General features: G+C 43.5%; 1 protein-coding gene across 1 annotated transcript in view; it reads right to left on the bottom strand.

Moving 5' to 3' along the window:
- The window catches only part of FGF10 (fibroblast growth factor 10), a 102,628-nt gene extending 86,152 nt beyond the window's left edge, over positions 1-16,476 (bottom strand). Inside the window, exon 1 of the mRNA XM_063128669.1 lies at positions 15,873-16,476. Within this exon, the coding sequence (XP_062984739.1) occupies positions 15,873-16,281 (409 nt within the window). The 5' untranslated portion in view covers positions 16,282-16,476. The remainder of the gene's footprint in view (positions 1-15,872) is intronic.
- Between the last annotated feature and the right edge of the window lie 581 nt (positions 16,477-17,057).

Genomic DNA, 17,057 nt, shown 5'->3' with positions numbered 1-17,057 from the left:
ATGTTCTGGAAGAGCGTTCCAGGCATAAGGGGCAGCGGAAGAAAATGGACGAAGCCGAGCAAAGCTGTTCTTCTAGAAAACACTTATCTAAAGCTATGCCTAAATCCATGGATGTTCTTCGTGAAGGAGAATGGCTTCAGCTGAATGACAAAACAGGGCAAAGCTTTCACAATGACATTGTGTGTCTCTTAACTAGGGTGACCATATGAAAAGGAGGACAGGGCTCCTGTATCTTTAATAGTGGCATAGAAAAAGGAATTTCAGCAGGTGTCATTTGTATATATGGAGAACCTAGTGAAATCCCGTCTTAATCACAGCAGTTAAAGCTGCAGGAGCTATACTACAGTGACCAGATTTAAAGGACAGCAGGGAAACTGCAGCTTTAACTGTTGTGATGAAGAGGGAATTTCACCAGGTTCCCCATATATACAAATGACACCTGCTGTAATTTCCTTTTCAATACAACTGTTAAAGATACAGGAGCCCTGTCCTCCTTTCCATATGGTCTCGCTATCTTAACAGGCAATAACAGAATGCACAGCACATGTCGGGGCAGTAAAATAATGTTTTTAGGATGTTTTAAGGGTGTTTTAATCATGTATGCTATGTTTTTAATAAGTTTTTAATGTGTTTTATGTTCACTGTTGTTCCCCACCTCAATCCAAGTAGAGAGGCAGATAATATATATATATATATATATATATATATATATATAATTATTTTTATATTATTATTATTATTAGAGGTACAGTCCAGTTATCCACCTTACAAGGTAATCTACTCTGCATATCTTCAATGATTTATTTTTCCAATTAGAACAGAGTGTTCAAAGAAAGAACGCCAGCAACCCCATTTAAAAACAAAGAATGCCTATAAAACTATTATTTAAATGTGTGACCCAAGCCACATTTTACATGTCCCCATATCTCCTAGATCACATTTGGAGAAAAAAATCTGGACCAAATCTAATTAACCAAGCTTTAATAACCCATCTGCTGGAGGAAGAGATACAGAATTCTGAGAAATTCTGCCCACAGTACTCTTGATTTATTCTAAAAGCTCAGTGTAGATTAGAACATGGGAAACAAAACACACAAATAATTCCAAGAAGTTGAAGATTCCACATGCTATAGTAAAAGTCATCTTAATCCCATCGGATTCGTACATGCATACAACCTACCCTTCTTTCCCTCCACTCTCAAAACACATACATAGACATACATTGTTCCTCTCTCTCTCTCTCTCTCTCTCTCGCACACATGCACGCACGCACGCACACACACACCATTTTCCTACACCCAGAAAGAGAAAGGCACAGATACACATAAACTCACTCTTCCCCATCTGAGCATGGGGGCGGAGGAGATTCCATCATGCATAAAACTCCCAGCTGCCCAGCTGATCTGTGTTTTTCCCTGTACCAACCAGGTGAACAGCAAGGTAAGTGTGTGGTTTAAATGAGGATGGCACTGTGGATGGCTCTCCCTGCATGCCTTCAGTTGTCCATTAACTAAATGGATGGTTTCTTGCTGTGCCTGGCAGGCTTTTACCAGACTCCTCCTTCAGGGAGGGTCCTCTTGGTCCTACTTCTGACATGCAGCTAGTCTGGTGGACCTCCTCTCAACTCCACCCACTTAACCCTTTGGCGGACTCTGGGATTTGTCTGTTCTGATCCTCCATCCCACTCTGACAAAGGCTGAGTTCTTGGGGTGGTGGGGAGATGAACTTTAAACCTGGACCTTCTGTTTGATAAGCTCCTGGGTAGATTCCTCCCTGACTTCTGGAGAGTCCTGGGGAATTTCCTCCCCTGCTTGCTGTCTTGACTGGGCTTCTAGTTCTGCCTCCAAGTCTGACACAACATATGAAAACAAACCCCATCTTAATACCTTCCTCTCCATCCCAGTCACACTGCAGCCAGCCTACCAAACAGTTATTTCATGAGCTGGCCAGAGCATGATTTAACCAAGTAGGACACATGTTTAGCAGGCCATTGCAATAGGTAGGAAAGCTCAAGGACCAGGCTATTCCCACATGCCTCCTTCCCATCACAACTCTGCTTCACCCAGCCTACAGATGGCTTATGGGGAAGGGGGAATTCAGGGGCTTAGGAACCTATGGTTTGCTGCCCTCAAGGTCTTCAAGGGCCACATATGAACCTCAGGTTACCCACCTGCTCAGTACAGTGAGAGGCAGAATGTTTTGTGTGCATACATGGATCTTTATTAATAATTTCTGTTTTCTATGTTATTCATTTATTTCTCTTAGGTAAAATCATGTCCCAAAGGTACCATAACAGGGATGACTCAACAACCTCTTAAACCATAAGCAACTCTGGCACCAATTTCAAGTATACTACAGTTCAATCATGTGAACAGGAACGAACGCTGAGCCCAAGTCCTGCGTCTGTTTTTGCTACATCTAATGTCCAGATTTATACTATGCACACAGATAGAGTCAAATATAAATGGCACATGCATGCATTATTGGTTGCCATTAAGAAGTTGTGGAGATAGAGGTGACAAGGAAGTAACAGTCTGAGCTTTAGGGACAAAGGAAGACATCTCCAGAGAATGTGGGGCAGCTGGGAGAAGAAAAGAGAAGTGTGGTGTCTGAGCAGCAGGGAGGGGAGGAAATAAGAACATAAGAAGAGCCATGCTGGATCAGACCAAGGGTCCATCTAGTCCAGCACTCTGTTCACACAGTGGCCAACCAGCCATCGGCCAGGGATGAACAAGCAGGACATGGTGCAACAGCACCCTCCCACCCATGTTCCCCAGCAACTGGTGCACACAGTCTTATTGCCTTGAATACTGGATATAGCACACAACCATCAGGACTAGTAGCCATTGATAACCTTTGCCTCCAGGAATTTATCAGACCCCCTTTTGAAGCCATCCAGATTGGTGGCCATCACCACATCCTGTGGAAGTTAGTTCCATAATTTAACTGTGTGCTGCGTGAAAAGTATTTCCTTTTATTTGTCCTGGATCTCCTACCTATCAGTTTCATGGGATGACCCCGGGTTCTAGTATTTTGAGAGAGGGAGAAAAATGTCTTCTTGTCCACATTCTCCATACCATGCATAATTTTGTACACCCCTTAGTCTCCTTTTTTCCAAGCTAAACAATCCCAGATGATATAGGGGAGATGCTCCAGCCGCTTAATCATTTTAGTTGCCCTTTTCTGCACTTTGTCTGCATAGAAGACAGCTTCTGCATAGAAGCAGCCACAGCAGCAGTGGCTTCCATGTTGTGGGCAATGCAAGGATTAAGTTTAAGAAGAATCTTGGTGACCCCCCCTACAGCCAGGGTGGGGAAGCACTTTCAGCCTAATTCAATTTCAGAGAAGCTCTCGGTGGCCACATTCCAGTGGGAGGGAGAGTCAAAGGCAAATGCCATTATCTCACTTGTTTTATAAAGTCAATGAAATGAATAAAAAGAAATAAAATAAAATTGCCAACTAGCAGTTTACACAACACCTGTATTCATTAATCACAAACTTTTGTCAAAGAATCTGATGTAACTTTAAACTGCAGACTTCTACTGTTACTTTCTACTGTTAGTTTTTCCCTACCCTGTGCCTGCTTACCCTACCCTGTACCTGTTTGCATTCTCTTCCCCTCCTTATTGTTTTACTATGATTTTATTAGATTGTAAGCCTATGCGGCAGGGTCTTGCTATTTACTGTTTTACTCTGTACAGCACCATGTACATTGATGGTGCTATATAAATAAATAATAATAATAATAATAAATGGAATTGGATGTGAGAGCCTTTCAAATAGAGAATGCCTTCAAATAGAGGACTGTCCTTGGTAAAAGAGGACACTTGGCCACCCTACAATGTGTAATGTGTGACCATTGGTGAACTGCTCTTAAACATGATTAATTTCTTCTTGGTGTTTGAGCTGAATTTAGTTCCCTGGCTATGGCCTAACTTTTTGTGTGTGCTTCTTGTCCCATTTTCCTTGAAAAATGGCTCCTCTCAGAAGTCTGTTAAAATATTTAGCAACTGTTGGTGTACTTCCCTCTCCCCCATATGCTACCCAATCCTGTTCACAATTTCTCAGATGTAAGTGTCACTGGGTTCAATGGGACTTACTTCCTAGTAAGTGTACCAAGAATTGTGGGCTTTTTACTCTCTATGCCAAACATGTCCTCTGGAATCCGTTACTGAGGCAAAATTCCCAACAAAATGTGTGTTCTTTCCTCAAGTAAAGACTAAGATTACACCCAGTTGAAATAGTGTGGGACACTGAAGCTCCTTTGGCCTTCATGTCATATTCCTCTTAGGTTGTCAGGGTGCTTCTTACCAAATGTTTTCATAGTCATCTCTAGCAGGTGGCTATAAATTAGATTTATGAAGACAAAGTCTCCTAACAATTGTATATTTTAATAGATTTACGATAAAGCTAAGGTTATGTGTGTGGAGGGTCTATCCAATTGGAATGCCAAAAAAATAATAAAAATAAGTTAACAGGAGAGTGTCATGTAGACACTAAAGAATATAATCCCTTCCGTATTCATAAATCCCAAATGCCCACAATTGTAAGTCACTGGTTGTAAATTATGTAACTGAGCTCCAGGAATGACGAAGACTTAAATGAAAAAGCAGTTGGTATAATAAAAAGCATACAACTTCCCTACCCAGGAAACAGGAATATCTGTAAGAAGGTAGTATATAATTTACGGTTTCCCCCATGTCATTCTTTAAAAAATCTGTCAACAACTTGCATTGCCTTTATTAAAAAGTGAAAAACAGTAATACCAGGAACACTTATTTCAAGAAAAAGCAATTATTGTTAAATATATAAAACCAACCCTTGAAGAAACATTAAAAGTGATCTTATAGAAATGTTTTCATTCAATATAAAACTGCACACCTTGTTTATTCTGCCTTTGTTCTACTTAAGGACCTAGATATGTATTTATTGTGCCATTATCTCACTTGTTTTATACAATCAATGAAATGAATAAAATGAAAGAAAATAAAATTACCAACTAGTGGTTTCACAGAACACCCATATTCATTGATCACATACGTTTGTTAAAGAATCTGATGTAAAGTATGTGGTTAAGTTTTAATAAATTTGATATATTCCTTGGAAACTTAGAAGAAGGATAGAAACTAAGATTGCCAAAATGGAGAAGTTAATTTCCACTCTCAAAATGGACTCAGATTGATGGCCTTGATGAAAAGAGAGAGGGGGGAAATTGAAAACTTATCAATATAGAGAGCAACTTATTTCTGTATTTTTAAAAATACAGATTTGACACAAGGAAATAAGTCCCACTGAAATCAATAGTTCTAAATTAATGGGTTGAATCGTGATTAGAATCAATAGGATTTTAGTCAGTACAGTGAGTAGACTCATTGATTTCAATGGATATATTCTAAGCACAACTGGATCCAAGGCAATGTGTTTAAGCTGAGGAGGTGACATATAATAAACATCTCAGAATAGTCATGGGAACATCCAGACATCAATTACAAATAATCTTGGAATGCTTATCTGAATGAGTAACTAGTAATGTGATTCTATATTAGACAGACTTTGAGATAATTGGCAATTCTACTGTAATCAGGAAGCATTTTAATGGTATCCTTTTGAGAGTGGTAACCCAGGCCAACCCGAAATGATGTATTCCTGGGTCAGTGATCTGTGTAACATTGGTAGTGAAGCTGGGAATAGTGCAACTCTGGTGTAGGAAGCCCCATTGGCATACATGGTCTTTACACCAGTATTTTAGCAAGCAGATTAGCCTGTTTATATATCCTTATATATAGTTCAAGAAGTGCTATCCAATCCAAAATATCACTATCCAATTCTTCTTTTAGTTACCTGTTGGGTCTTCACAGAACCCTTCCAAAATCTCTTAAAGATATCATGCAATGACCACCAAAGACTCAAGAGAAACTGGCACTTTTATATAGCCAGATCCTTAGTATCTCTGGATAACCAGGAGTAAACAAACTGATCCCCTCCAGATGCTTTGGACTACAATTCCCATAAACTTGATTTTGGCCATGTTGATTAGAGTTAGTTTATGTATTTATTTATTTACTGTACTTTTAAATCACCCAATTACCAAAGCTATCTCAACAGTGTACAATACTTAAAAAACATATAGGATAAATACTGAAACAGGAAAACATAAAACACAATAACATAGTAATTAGAGTGACCATATGGAAAGGAGGGCAGGGCTCCTGTATCTTTAACAGTTGTATAGGAAAGGGAATTTCAGCAGGTGTCATCTATTACGAAAGAAGACAGGGCTCCTGCAGCTTTAACTGTTGCAATGAAGAGGTAATTTCACCAGGTGCTGTATACATTCAAATGACACCTGCTTAAACTTCCTTTTTAACACATCTGTTAAGGATACAAGAGTCCTCACCCTAATAGTAATACATAATCTTAAAACCTTAAGTTTAAAACAGACTAAAACCAAAGTAAAAACCATGTTAAAAGCCAGCAGCGTGCTAAGTACTAAAACCACATTCAAAATGCCTGGGGGGGGGGGGAAGCTTTTTACCTTTCACCAAAAAGAGGCCAGGTTAGCCTCTCTGTAAAGATCATTTCACAACCAGGATGCCACCACTAAAAAGGCACTCTCTTTCAAAGCCACCCACCTCACCTCATTTGGTAGGGTAACTTGAAAGGAGCTAGGAAGTCAACAGATTAATCTAACTGTCCATTTCACATACATGTGATTAATGAATCCCTGTTTAACAAAACCCTGATAGCTGCTTCTTCTAGGAAAAGGCCACTATGGAAGGGCGAAAATATGGAACAAAGCAGAACAAGGTGTGGGGGCTTAACACTCCACTGCTGTCACTTTTTTTTTTACTACAAATATCCTCCTCAAGCCAGTCCCCTACTGTCCCAGAGAGCTCTGGATAAATGCTCCTGGAACCTGTAGGGAGAAAGGCATTTGGGGAGACAGGACTTGATGTGGGAAAATAGCTGTCTGGGTTTTATTCAAAGCATTTAAAAATAATAGGTAGCTAGGGCTATCTATTGACTTCCTAGCCCCTTTCCAATTGCTTCCAACACGTTTTGTTATTCAAAGACTCTAGCCCTCAAGATGCTCTTTGATAGCAAGCCTGTAGATTAACAAAACATATTCAAGGTAGCAGGTCTAAAAGTGAACACACATTTTTCACAGTTAGCTAATTAAGTCAACCCATAGAAAGATATATCAAGGCTGCAACCCTTTTCACACTTACTTAGGAGTAAGACCCATTGAACTCAAAATTGAAGTAAACTAGGGTGACCATATGAAAAGGAGGACAGGGCTCCTGAATCTTTAACAGTTGCATAGAAAAAGGAATTTCAGCAGGTGTCATTTGTATATATGGAGAACCTGATGAAATTCCCTCTTCATCACAACAGTTAAAGGTGCAGGAGCTATACTAGAGTGACCAGATTTAAAAGAGGGCAGGGCACCTGCAGCTTTAACTGTGGTAATGAAGAGGAAAGGTTCCCCATATATACAAATGATACCCGCTGAAATTTCCTTTTCAATACAACTGTTAAAGATACAGGAGCCCTGTCCTCCTTTTCATATGGTCACCCTAAGTAAACATGCATAAGATTGCATAGCAAATATGGAAAAATAAAGATAAAAAGACCAGATTTTATTCTACAGATATATATATATATATAAAATGTGGACCCAGTCCCCAAACCTTTCTTGGGCAGTCCCCAGGGTGAAGTTGGAGTGTTCAGCCTTACTATTTGTTTCACACATGTTAGCAGTCATCATCAGAGAGACTTACAGCTGCTTTATTCACTCCTGGAAATGAAACTCAGGAGCAGCTTTTTCAGGGAGACCTTTGCAGCTGCAGCACTGAGGTAAGAAGGAGTGCTGAGTGGTCATGTTTCAGGGCAAAGCTGTAACTGCAAAGAAAATAAAACAAAACCCAAACCGTCCTACGCATATCTAGTGACAGATATACTCCAGCTATACTAAATTATGCAAGCTGTCCCAGACTTTTGACAGAACCGCCATAATTCACCCCAATTTCTATTATCCTAAAGGTACAGAAAAGGCTGAGGTAATAGCTTTGGGTAATCAAGTTGAAAACATCTGCCAAAGTAAACCTCTATTTAGTGCTTAATATACAGTATTTATAGAGCAAACCTGTTATGGAAATGAATCTTGTTGATTTAATCAGTGGGGTATGGGTTACTTTTCCCATCCTGTTGTTTATTCTCTCTCTCTTTCCCTCTCTCATCCTACGCGTATTTAGGAAATCAGGTCTAATTGAACTGCAATTCTGAATAGGCAAAAAATAATAATTTACCCATGCTCTGTGCCTGGTTAAAAAGCCAGACTCTCATCCATTATGTGTGCAACAGTAGCAGGCTGGCACTGCACGGATCCCTGTTGCGCTAGCACATGTACAGACATGGAAACCCAGTTTAAACAAGATGCCATGCAATGCACGGTTAAGGTCTCCTTGCTTGCTGGCATCACATTTGGACTTAGTTCCAAGTCAACATGCTCAACTGCGTTACGCTAATCCATAGCACCAGACCAAGTCACTTTGGCACTTAAGGAAGAAAGCTCAAATGGCTCATCCACGAAGAAACCGTAACTGACAATTTGCTGTCCGCAACCATGTCCAATATCTGCCATCTGAAGAGTTCTGCCTCTTAACCCTGCTTATCCGTGTGATGCAACAGGGTGGGTATGCAATGGAGATGGCTCTATTATCTATGGTCCGTCCAGCCATTTTTTTGTCTTCAACTGGAAGGTTAAGATCTACTACTGGATCACGGCTTGAGTTAAGTTGAGTTGCAACAGCAACACTGTCACCATGCCAAATTTTGTGTATCGAGTTAATGATAAAAAGAAATAGGAATGGCAATTCTATTGCATGCTGTTTCCCAAGAACAGCAGTACAATAAAACTTATTTCTCGTTCCAGTTGCAAATGCACAGGAAGGCAGAGTGCTTGTATACATGTTATCTTACTGAGAGAGCAACATGTTAATTGCTGTAATTTCCTGTAAGATATGGCAAATTTACCTGCCTGGAGAAAATCCATAACAAACAATGGAGAAAAACAAGAATGTAAGAAGAGCCCTGCTGGATCAGACCAAGACCTGACCCAGACCAACATTCTTTTTTTGGGCAGTGGTGAACCAAATGCCTCTAGACATCTTACAAACTATGAACAGCCCTGTCCAGCACTTTTGGCCCAGCATTTAAAGATATACTGCATCTGAATGTAGAAGCCCCATTTAGCTATCATGACTAATAATTGTTGATAGACTTCCATGAGTCCAACTAATAATCCTTCTAAAAGTCATCTAAACCCTTTCCCAATACTACATCTTATGGAAGTTGAATTCCTTAACTTAATTAAGAACATAAGAACATAAACATAATAACATAAATATAAGAAGAGCCATGCTGGATTAGTCCAAGGGTCCATCTAGTCCAGCACTCTGTTCACATGATGGCCAACCAGCTGTTGACTAGAGATCCACAAGCAGGACACAGTGCAACAGCACCTTCTGACCTGTGTTCCCCAGCAACTGGTGTACATAGGTTTACTGTCTCTGATACTGGAGGCTGCACATAGCCATCAGGAACAGTAGCCACTGATAGTCTTCGCCTACATGAATTTGTCCAATCCTCTTTTAAAGTCATCCAAATTGGTGGCCATCACTACATCTTGTGGTAGTGAATATCATAGTTTAACTATGTGCCGTGTGAAGAAATACTGCCTTTTATCTGTCCTGAATCTCCCACCAATCAGCTTCATGGGATGACCCTGGGTTTGAGTATTTTGAGAGAGGGAGAAAAATGTCTCCCTATTCACATTCTCCACATCATGCATAATTGTGTATACCACTATCATTTCTTCATTTACACTCCTTTTTACCAAGCTGAACAATCCCAGCTGTTGTAACCTTCCCACATAGATGAGTTGCTCTAGCCTCTTGCGCCGAAGTATTAAAAGATCCCACAGTGACCTGTATTGGGACTAGTGTTTTTTAATTTGTTCATAATCTATCTGGAGTAAGGAGTGAACAAATGGCCAAGTCTGCAGATGACATCAAATTATTCAGAGTTCTTAAAACAAAAAGGGATAGTGAAGAACTCTTAAAAGATCTCTGCAAACTGGGGGAGTTCAGTGTAAGAAAATGTAAACTGATGCACATCAGGGGGACATCCTAACTTCATGTAAACATTGATAGGATCTGGGCTAGCAGCGATTGATCAGAAAAGAGATTTTAAGCTTGTGGTGGATTGCTGGATGAAAATCCTGACTTTGTGTGTATGTGTCTTTTGAAAAAGGCAAATTCCATGTTGGAATCAATAGGAAAGGAAACAAAAAATAAAATCGACAATATCATAATACCATAATTTAAATCTATGGTGCAACCACACTTGCAATACTGCATACAGTTCTTTTCATGACAACTTAAATTAGAAGATTATAGAGCTAGAGAAGGTGCAGGAGGCTGGAGCAACTCCCCCACGAGATTACAGAGTTTGGGGCATTTTGGCTTACAAAAAGGGTATGGGGGGAAATGACAGAGGTGTATAAAATTATGCATTGTATAGTGAAAGTAGAGAGAAAGAAAAACTTGTTGGTCTCTTATAATAATAGAACTTGGAGTCATCCCATAAAGCTGAATGATGTGGGAAGAGGGGAGATTCAGGGCAGATAAAAGGAAGGACTTCCTTCACCCAGCACATAGTTAAATTGTGAATTGGCTACCAGATCTACACCTTGTGTTGTATCAATACTATCCCAACGTGCTCTATATATCCTTCTTGCACATTTATATCTCACAGCACACACAATGACACCTGTTATTTGGATAATATGGAGTAAAAAGCAGGAAGTATCACTAGAAAAGTGGTATACGGGATATGCAATGTGCCCCAACAATTATCAGTGGACTTCAATACCGACAAAAAGCACTAGTGTAGATCTCACCAAGATGTAATGATGGCCACCAACCTGGACAGCTTAAGGATCAGTGGTCATGATGGCTATATATTATCTCCAGTATTGGAAGCACCATGTGTCTGAATACCAGTTGCTGGGGAACATGAACAGAAAAGGGCTATTGCACTCCTCTTTATTGTGGGCTTCTCAGAGACATCTGGTTGGCCTCTGTGGGAACCGAATGATGGACTAGATCAACCTTTGGTCTGATCCAACATGGCTCTTCGGTTCCCCTAATGTAAAGAAGCCAGTCTTGAAAAAAAGTGTTGTCTGTCACCTTCATTTGGCAACCCTGATTTCTCATTTTATTATTTCTAGGAGAAAGGGAGGGAGATGAGGAGGAGACCAGATATCTGCTCCTCTTCCAGCTGCATTCCCCCTGTTCCAGGGCCATCTTCCACCAACTGCCCTGGTAAAGGAGTGTCATGGTTACTGGGCTTTTGTTTTCGTTTTTTAAAAAAGAATGTTGTTTATTGTGGTTTTATTATTTTATGTTTCTTGTAAGCCAGTAGGATTTTGTTTCCTGAAAGGCAGCATGTAAATAACTGTAATAAATAAATAACTGAAATATGAGAGAAGGAGGGAGGGAAACCTCTTCAGGATAAACTACAGCTGACTTCTTTTAGCATACGGTGATGACAGATGGCAACAATTCCAGGATAAAGCTAATATACCCCAGAGAAAATCTCACAGTGGGGGGGGGGAACCCCAGCAAAAAGCTCTAAGAGTTGCATTTTCCACAAAAATACAGCAGTGAGCTCAGGAAGAGGAGATGGCTAAATGAATAAAGGTAGCAACCAGTTAAAAAACAAAAGACTAGCTTCGTATGTCATAGCCAACTTGACACACACACACACAGGTACACATTAAATATTTAGCACGTGCCCATTTCTGCTACTGTAACACAGGGGCGGCTATATATTTTTGTTCTTTTAAGGCCTGTACAGCACAGACTGAACAAATATGCATTGTGATGCTGGGGCCCAATTTGGGTGCCCTGTAGTGTATTTCCATGATATACACACAGTAGGAGAAGGGATGTGTAGCCAGGGGCATCCTTCAGAGAGCATTGAGGCCCAGTGCCTCAGCAATACCAGCAAACCTGTTCACGGAGGGCCCAAAATATTTTGCTGCCTGAGGCAGAGAAACAAACGATGCCTCCCCATCCCCTGTCAAGGTACATAGCACCTAAGGTAGTCAACTTGTTCTGGCACCTAGGGCAGAATGTCCCATATACACCTCTCCCCCTTCCTGGCAGTAAAAATACAGCAGTAATAAATTAAATAATTAACAATTTGCTGCCTTTTCATGACACTCCAAATCAGCTGCCTGAGGTGGGCAGACGGGTAGCTGAATCCTACTTCAACACTGGTCATGGGAAAGCATCCTTCACTCCACCTGAAGGCAGCCTGCTAGCTAAGGGGGGTGGGGTGGGTGTAAGGCAGAGCACATGGGACCCACAGCTCTTTTCTCAATACCCCATAGCTCTTTTCCCCCTCCCCAAGCATGCTGGCTAAGGCAGTCGGCTCATTCTGCCTAATGACAGGGATGGCCCTGCAAGGAAAGTGCCACACATTATCTACAACACCACACTAGATAAACATTTACCATATACCTGCTTCTACTGTGACCCACTAAGTGGTCCTCAGAGTTCAGGGGCAAATCGAATGCTTTGTACGTAAAACGAACCAGGTTTGCGCCCCAGCATCTCCCTGCAGGCACTGAATCAACTCTACTAAGATAGATCAACCAATGAGCTAACTCCATCCTGTGCTCCAATTCAAGAATACCCATTATCATATGATTGCTTTTCTGGTACTATCTTGACACGATGCATGAAATAAACAACATTTCTGGCATCCCCTGGCTTTTCCACAGAGTCTGCATCCCCCACTGCACAAATGGACACACGGGATAAATGGCACAAGCCGCTGAAAGACGACCAGGAGGCAAGTGCAACAAGCAAGCTAGGGCCACAGCAAAGAAATTCAAGATCATTAGAAAGCACAGTTACTTGGACTAACCAAACAAACGGGGTGGGAATCATATTGTAATATAGAATCATAGAATAGTAGAGTTGGAAGGGGCCTATAAGGCCATTGAGTCCAACCTCTTGCTCAATGCAGGAATCACTGCCTTGACAGCTTTTTTTTTTTTTTTTTTAGCAGATGAGGCAATATATAAATGTGAACTATAAATAAATACATAGTATTTTCTGTAAGATACAGCATCCTTCACACTTGCCAACAACTGCATATTTTAAAGAAGTTCCCATTAGCTATGCCCCTTGATTGATTTAAGTTGTCACTATCTGTCCAGCTGTAGACCTCATGTGATGCAACAGTTTAATCAGCCTAGTTTTCTTCAGGTGGTGCTCATGGGATGAATGCAAATCCCATACTATTTAGGGTTAAGACCTCTGTGCACCTTTTATTTTTTTTTAAGAGTGAACTGGAACAGTATTCACATCCCCAACCAGCCCTGAAATAAATAGGGTGCCCATGTCCCTGCTCATTCTGAAGATAAAAGCGGCAAAAATCTCAAAGACACCAACCTGAGATTCTGGAGGGAAGGGAAAGGGCCAAATGAGATCATACGGCTGCAATCCTAGACACACTTACCTGGGAGTAAGTTCCATTGAACACAATGGGATTTACTTCTGAGAAGACATGCATAGGATTGTGCCATAAGTTGTAATAAATAGCTGGACTCACACCAATGCCTCCCCCCTCACCCCACACACACAAAGAGAAACCCACCAGCAACTCACCAACATCAAGATGCAATAAAGCAGCTTATTCAAACTTTGGTCTAGCAGGGGCTACATCACCCAACATGCTATTTATTTATTTATTTTCAGCAGGATGGAGTCACTTAAAATTATAATGAAACAGGCTGTGATTTACCGCAGTTGCTTCTATTGAGATTGTGCAGGCAAGGAAAGTGACTAGAAGGATACATTTCTCCAATGCAGCCAGGGAAGAGAGCTACACGTGACCTTTACTTTGAATATATATATATATATATATATATATATATATATATAATATTTGACTTCTAAAAAAAAAAAGAAAAAAGATGTGTGTGAGGTCTGGGTGATTCGACGCAGCCCCAGATGTTTACAAGGTTCTCTCACGGCTGCAACATGAGATCCTTAAGTGGCGTGGGGGGGGGGGGGGGAGGAAGAGCGGACAGGATGCCACAAAGCTGCACACCCACACCCATTAACACACACACACTTCATTTGACTACGCAAAAACAGTCACCTTCAAAGCCCCCCCCCGCCCCCAAATCAATAAGCGTCAGTTCTAACAATCCCATGAGGTGTGAGCTGTCCAGCTCAACTTCAAAAGGTGTATGTGGGACGTGGGGCCCCTACATAAACATATATACACAAGTAAATAAAGAAATAAGCCACCGGTGTGCCTGGGGGGGGGGGGGGAGAGATCTTGCAAAGTTTCTCTGCTGCATATCCTCCCTTCCCTTGGCCCTGATTTTCAGGGCATCATCTCAACTTGGCTTACTATGATTTTAATTTTTGTGAACCGCCCAGAGAGCTTCGGCTATTGGGCGGTATAGAAATGTAATAAATAAATAAATAAATCTTCCGCCGGAGACCCCCCAGCTGGAATTTTGATCTGCGACTTGAGAAATCGGGGAGAGATTTCCAAGTGGTGCCCGAGTGGGAGATGGTGAGAGGCTCTTTGGGGTGATGCGGACGGTCAGTCAGTCACCTTGATCGCTCTCTTCTTCCCTCCACACCCACCCAGCCACCCCTAGCCCAAATCGTGGAAACGGGGAAGAAGCACACACCGGAGGCAGACCTGCATCGGTGCAAGCGATGCTGTGAGGCCAGAGGGAAAGGCATGCCTACACGATGTTGTGCGCTCTCTCCTCCCTCTCCGGCGCCCCCTCCCCGCCTCTCTCTACCCCCCCCCCCCGCAAAAAACACTCCCGTACGCCTGTCGCAACGCGATTCTCTTCCGGAAAGCGCCCTATCAAGGTGGGTGAGGTGGGGAGGATTCATTCGAACCGAGGCCACCAAGATGCGAGCGAGGGGTGGCAGGGGCCACACTCCAAAAAAAACCAAAAAGAAAAAAGAAAAAAAGACCAATTTTGAACTAGGGTTTCCCTCACCAAAACTTCGAACCTGCCTCCCAACATCCCCTGTCCCGCCCCAGCGCTTGAGCCCTCGGAAGATCCTAAAGGCGAGAGGTCCTCTGAGCACGTGCAAAACGCTTACCCTCAACTCTTAACTAGGGTTTACCCTCACTAAGACCTAGAAGCTGTTCCCTCCTCACCCCCACCCTGTTCCTTCTCCCACACCAGCGCTTGAGGCCTCGGAACGTCTTAAAGACCAGATGGCCTCTGAGCACGTGCAAGGCGATTTTCCTCATTCTTGAACTAGGGTTTCCTTCACCAAGACCTGGCCGGGTTTGGACGACATGCTAATCAACGGTTGATTTCTATTTTGTTCCTATTACCCTCTTGATTAGCGTGTCGTCCGAACCCGGCCTTTGAAACTGTTCTCCAACCCACCCTGCTCCCTCTCCCATATCAGCGCTGGAAAAGGCGAGGCGGTCTCTGAGCACGTGCAGAGCGCTTTCCCTCTAAACTAGGCTTCCCCTCACCAAGACTTAGAAGCTGTTCGCCCCTCCCCGTTCCCTCTCCCACATCAGCGCTCGAGCCACCGAACGTCCAAACGGCGGGAGGGCCTCTGAGCACGCGCAAAGCGCTTTCCCTTCACCAACGCGGAACTCGCGAGCAACTCGTTTCCGCGCACCGTCCGCGGGGCAACAGGAGGAGGAGGAGGAGGAGAATCCGAGCCCCCCCCCCAGCATCCCCCACTTTCTTTTTGCCATCGCGAAGGAAGAAGGAACGAGCTGGGGTGACTTACTGAAGGGGCAGTTGTCCCTCTTGGTGCCGCTGACGTTGCCGTTCTTCTCGATCCGGAGGAAGAACTTGTTGTGGGAATAGAGCTTCCTCCAGCGCACGTCTCCTCGGAGGTGCTCGTAGCTCCGCACGTGTCTCCCCACGCTGGCAGGTGAGGAAGAGGAGGAGGAGGAGGAAGCAGCAGCAGCAGCCGACGAGGCGTTGGTGGCCTTGAGGCGCCGCAGGTCCCGGCCACGATCCGGGCAGGGGGCGGCCACAGACGACATGACGAAGAAGAGCAGCAGGACGAAGCAGCAGCAGCAGCGGCGGCGGCGTTGGCCCCGGCTGGAGCAAGAGGAGGAAGAGGAGGAGGAGGAGGAGGAAGGCAGGTGGGCAAAGGCTGCGGCACCCTGTATCAGTCTCCATTTGCACATTGTACTGAAGCTCTGGGCGCTGGGAGATGCCTCATGAAAAGGAACATACTGGAAGGGTGAACACCGGGCAGAGGCGAGGGGACAGCTGATGGGGAGAGCCCCTGCTCAGGGCCCGCGGAGCTGCGATCTGGCCTGAAGGGAGGGCGCCCACATCCATGCCGCAGGGGGCGAAGCCGTCCAGGAACCGGGGGCCGCCCCCCCCTCCTCCTCCCCCACGTCGCCTTCGGCTTCTCTCTCGCCTTGCCGCCCCGCGTACTAATCCTTCGGAGCCTTCGGGCAAAGTCCGACGGATTCTGGGCGAGCTGAGACCGTCGTGGGTTGGATGGCGAATTCTTCTTTGCTCTCGCTCTCGGCTTGCTTGCTTGCTTTTTTACACCTCCAGGCACCGACTCCCTGTTTGGCGTTGGCGTGAGGCTATTTCGCCCTCTTCCTCACTTCTTTTCTGCACCATCGTTCAGAGAGGCAGGCAAAGTCTGCAAAAGAGCGAGCGAGAGATGACAGGCGAGCCAGCAACCACTCTTGAAGCGGAGGTGGTGGTGGTGGTGGTGGAGGAGGAGGAGGAGGAAACCGGGGGAAATGGCTTTGCTTTTCTTCAAATCCGGATAAAATGCGGGAGCAAACGGAGAAGGCTTGGGGGTCACAGCCCCACACGCAGTACACGCCCTTAGAAGTTCTCCACCTTCTTCTCACCAAAGCCCAGAGATGCAGTTCTCCAGTGACAGCAGACAGGGTTGGTTTTTCTTCTTCCCTCCCTTGAATCCTCCAGGCAGAAAGAT

The sequence above is a fragment of the Elgaria multicarinata genome, chromosome 6, assembly GCF_023053635.1.
Source record: "Elgaria multicarinata webbii isolate HBS135686 ecotype San Diego chromosome 6, rElgMul1.1.pri, whole genome shotgun sequence".
Lineage (NCBI taxonomy): Eukaryota > Metazoa > Chordata > Lepidosauria > Squamata > Anguidae > Elgaria > Elgaria multicarinata.
This window is presented reverse-complemented; position numbering and strand designations above follow the sequence as displayed.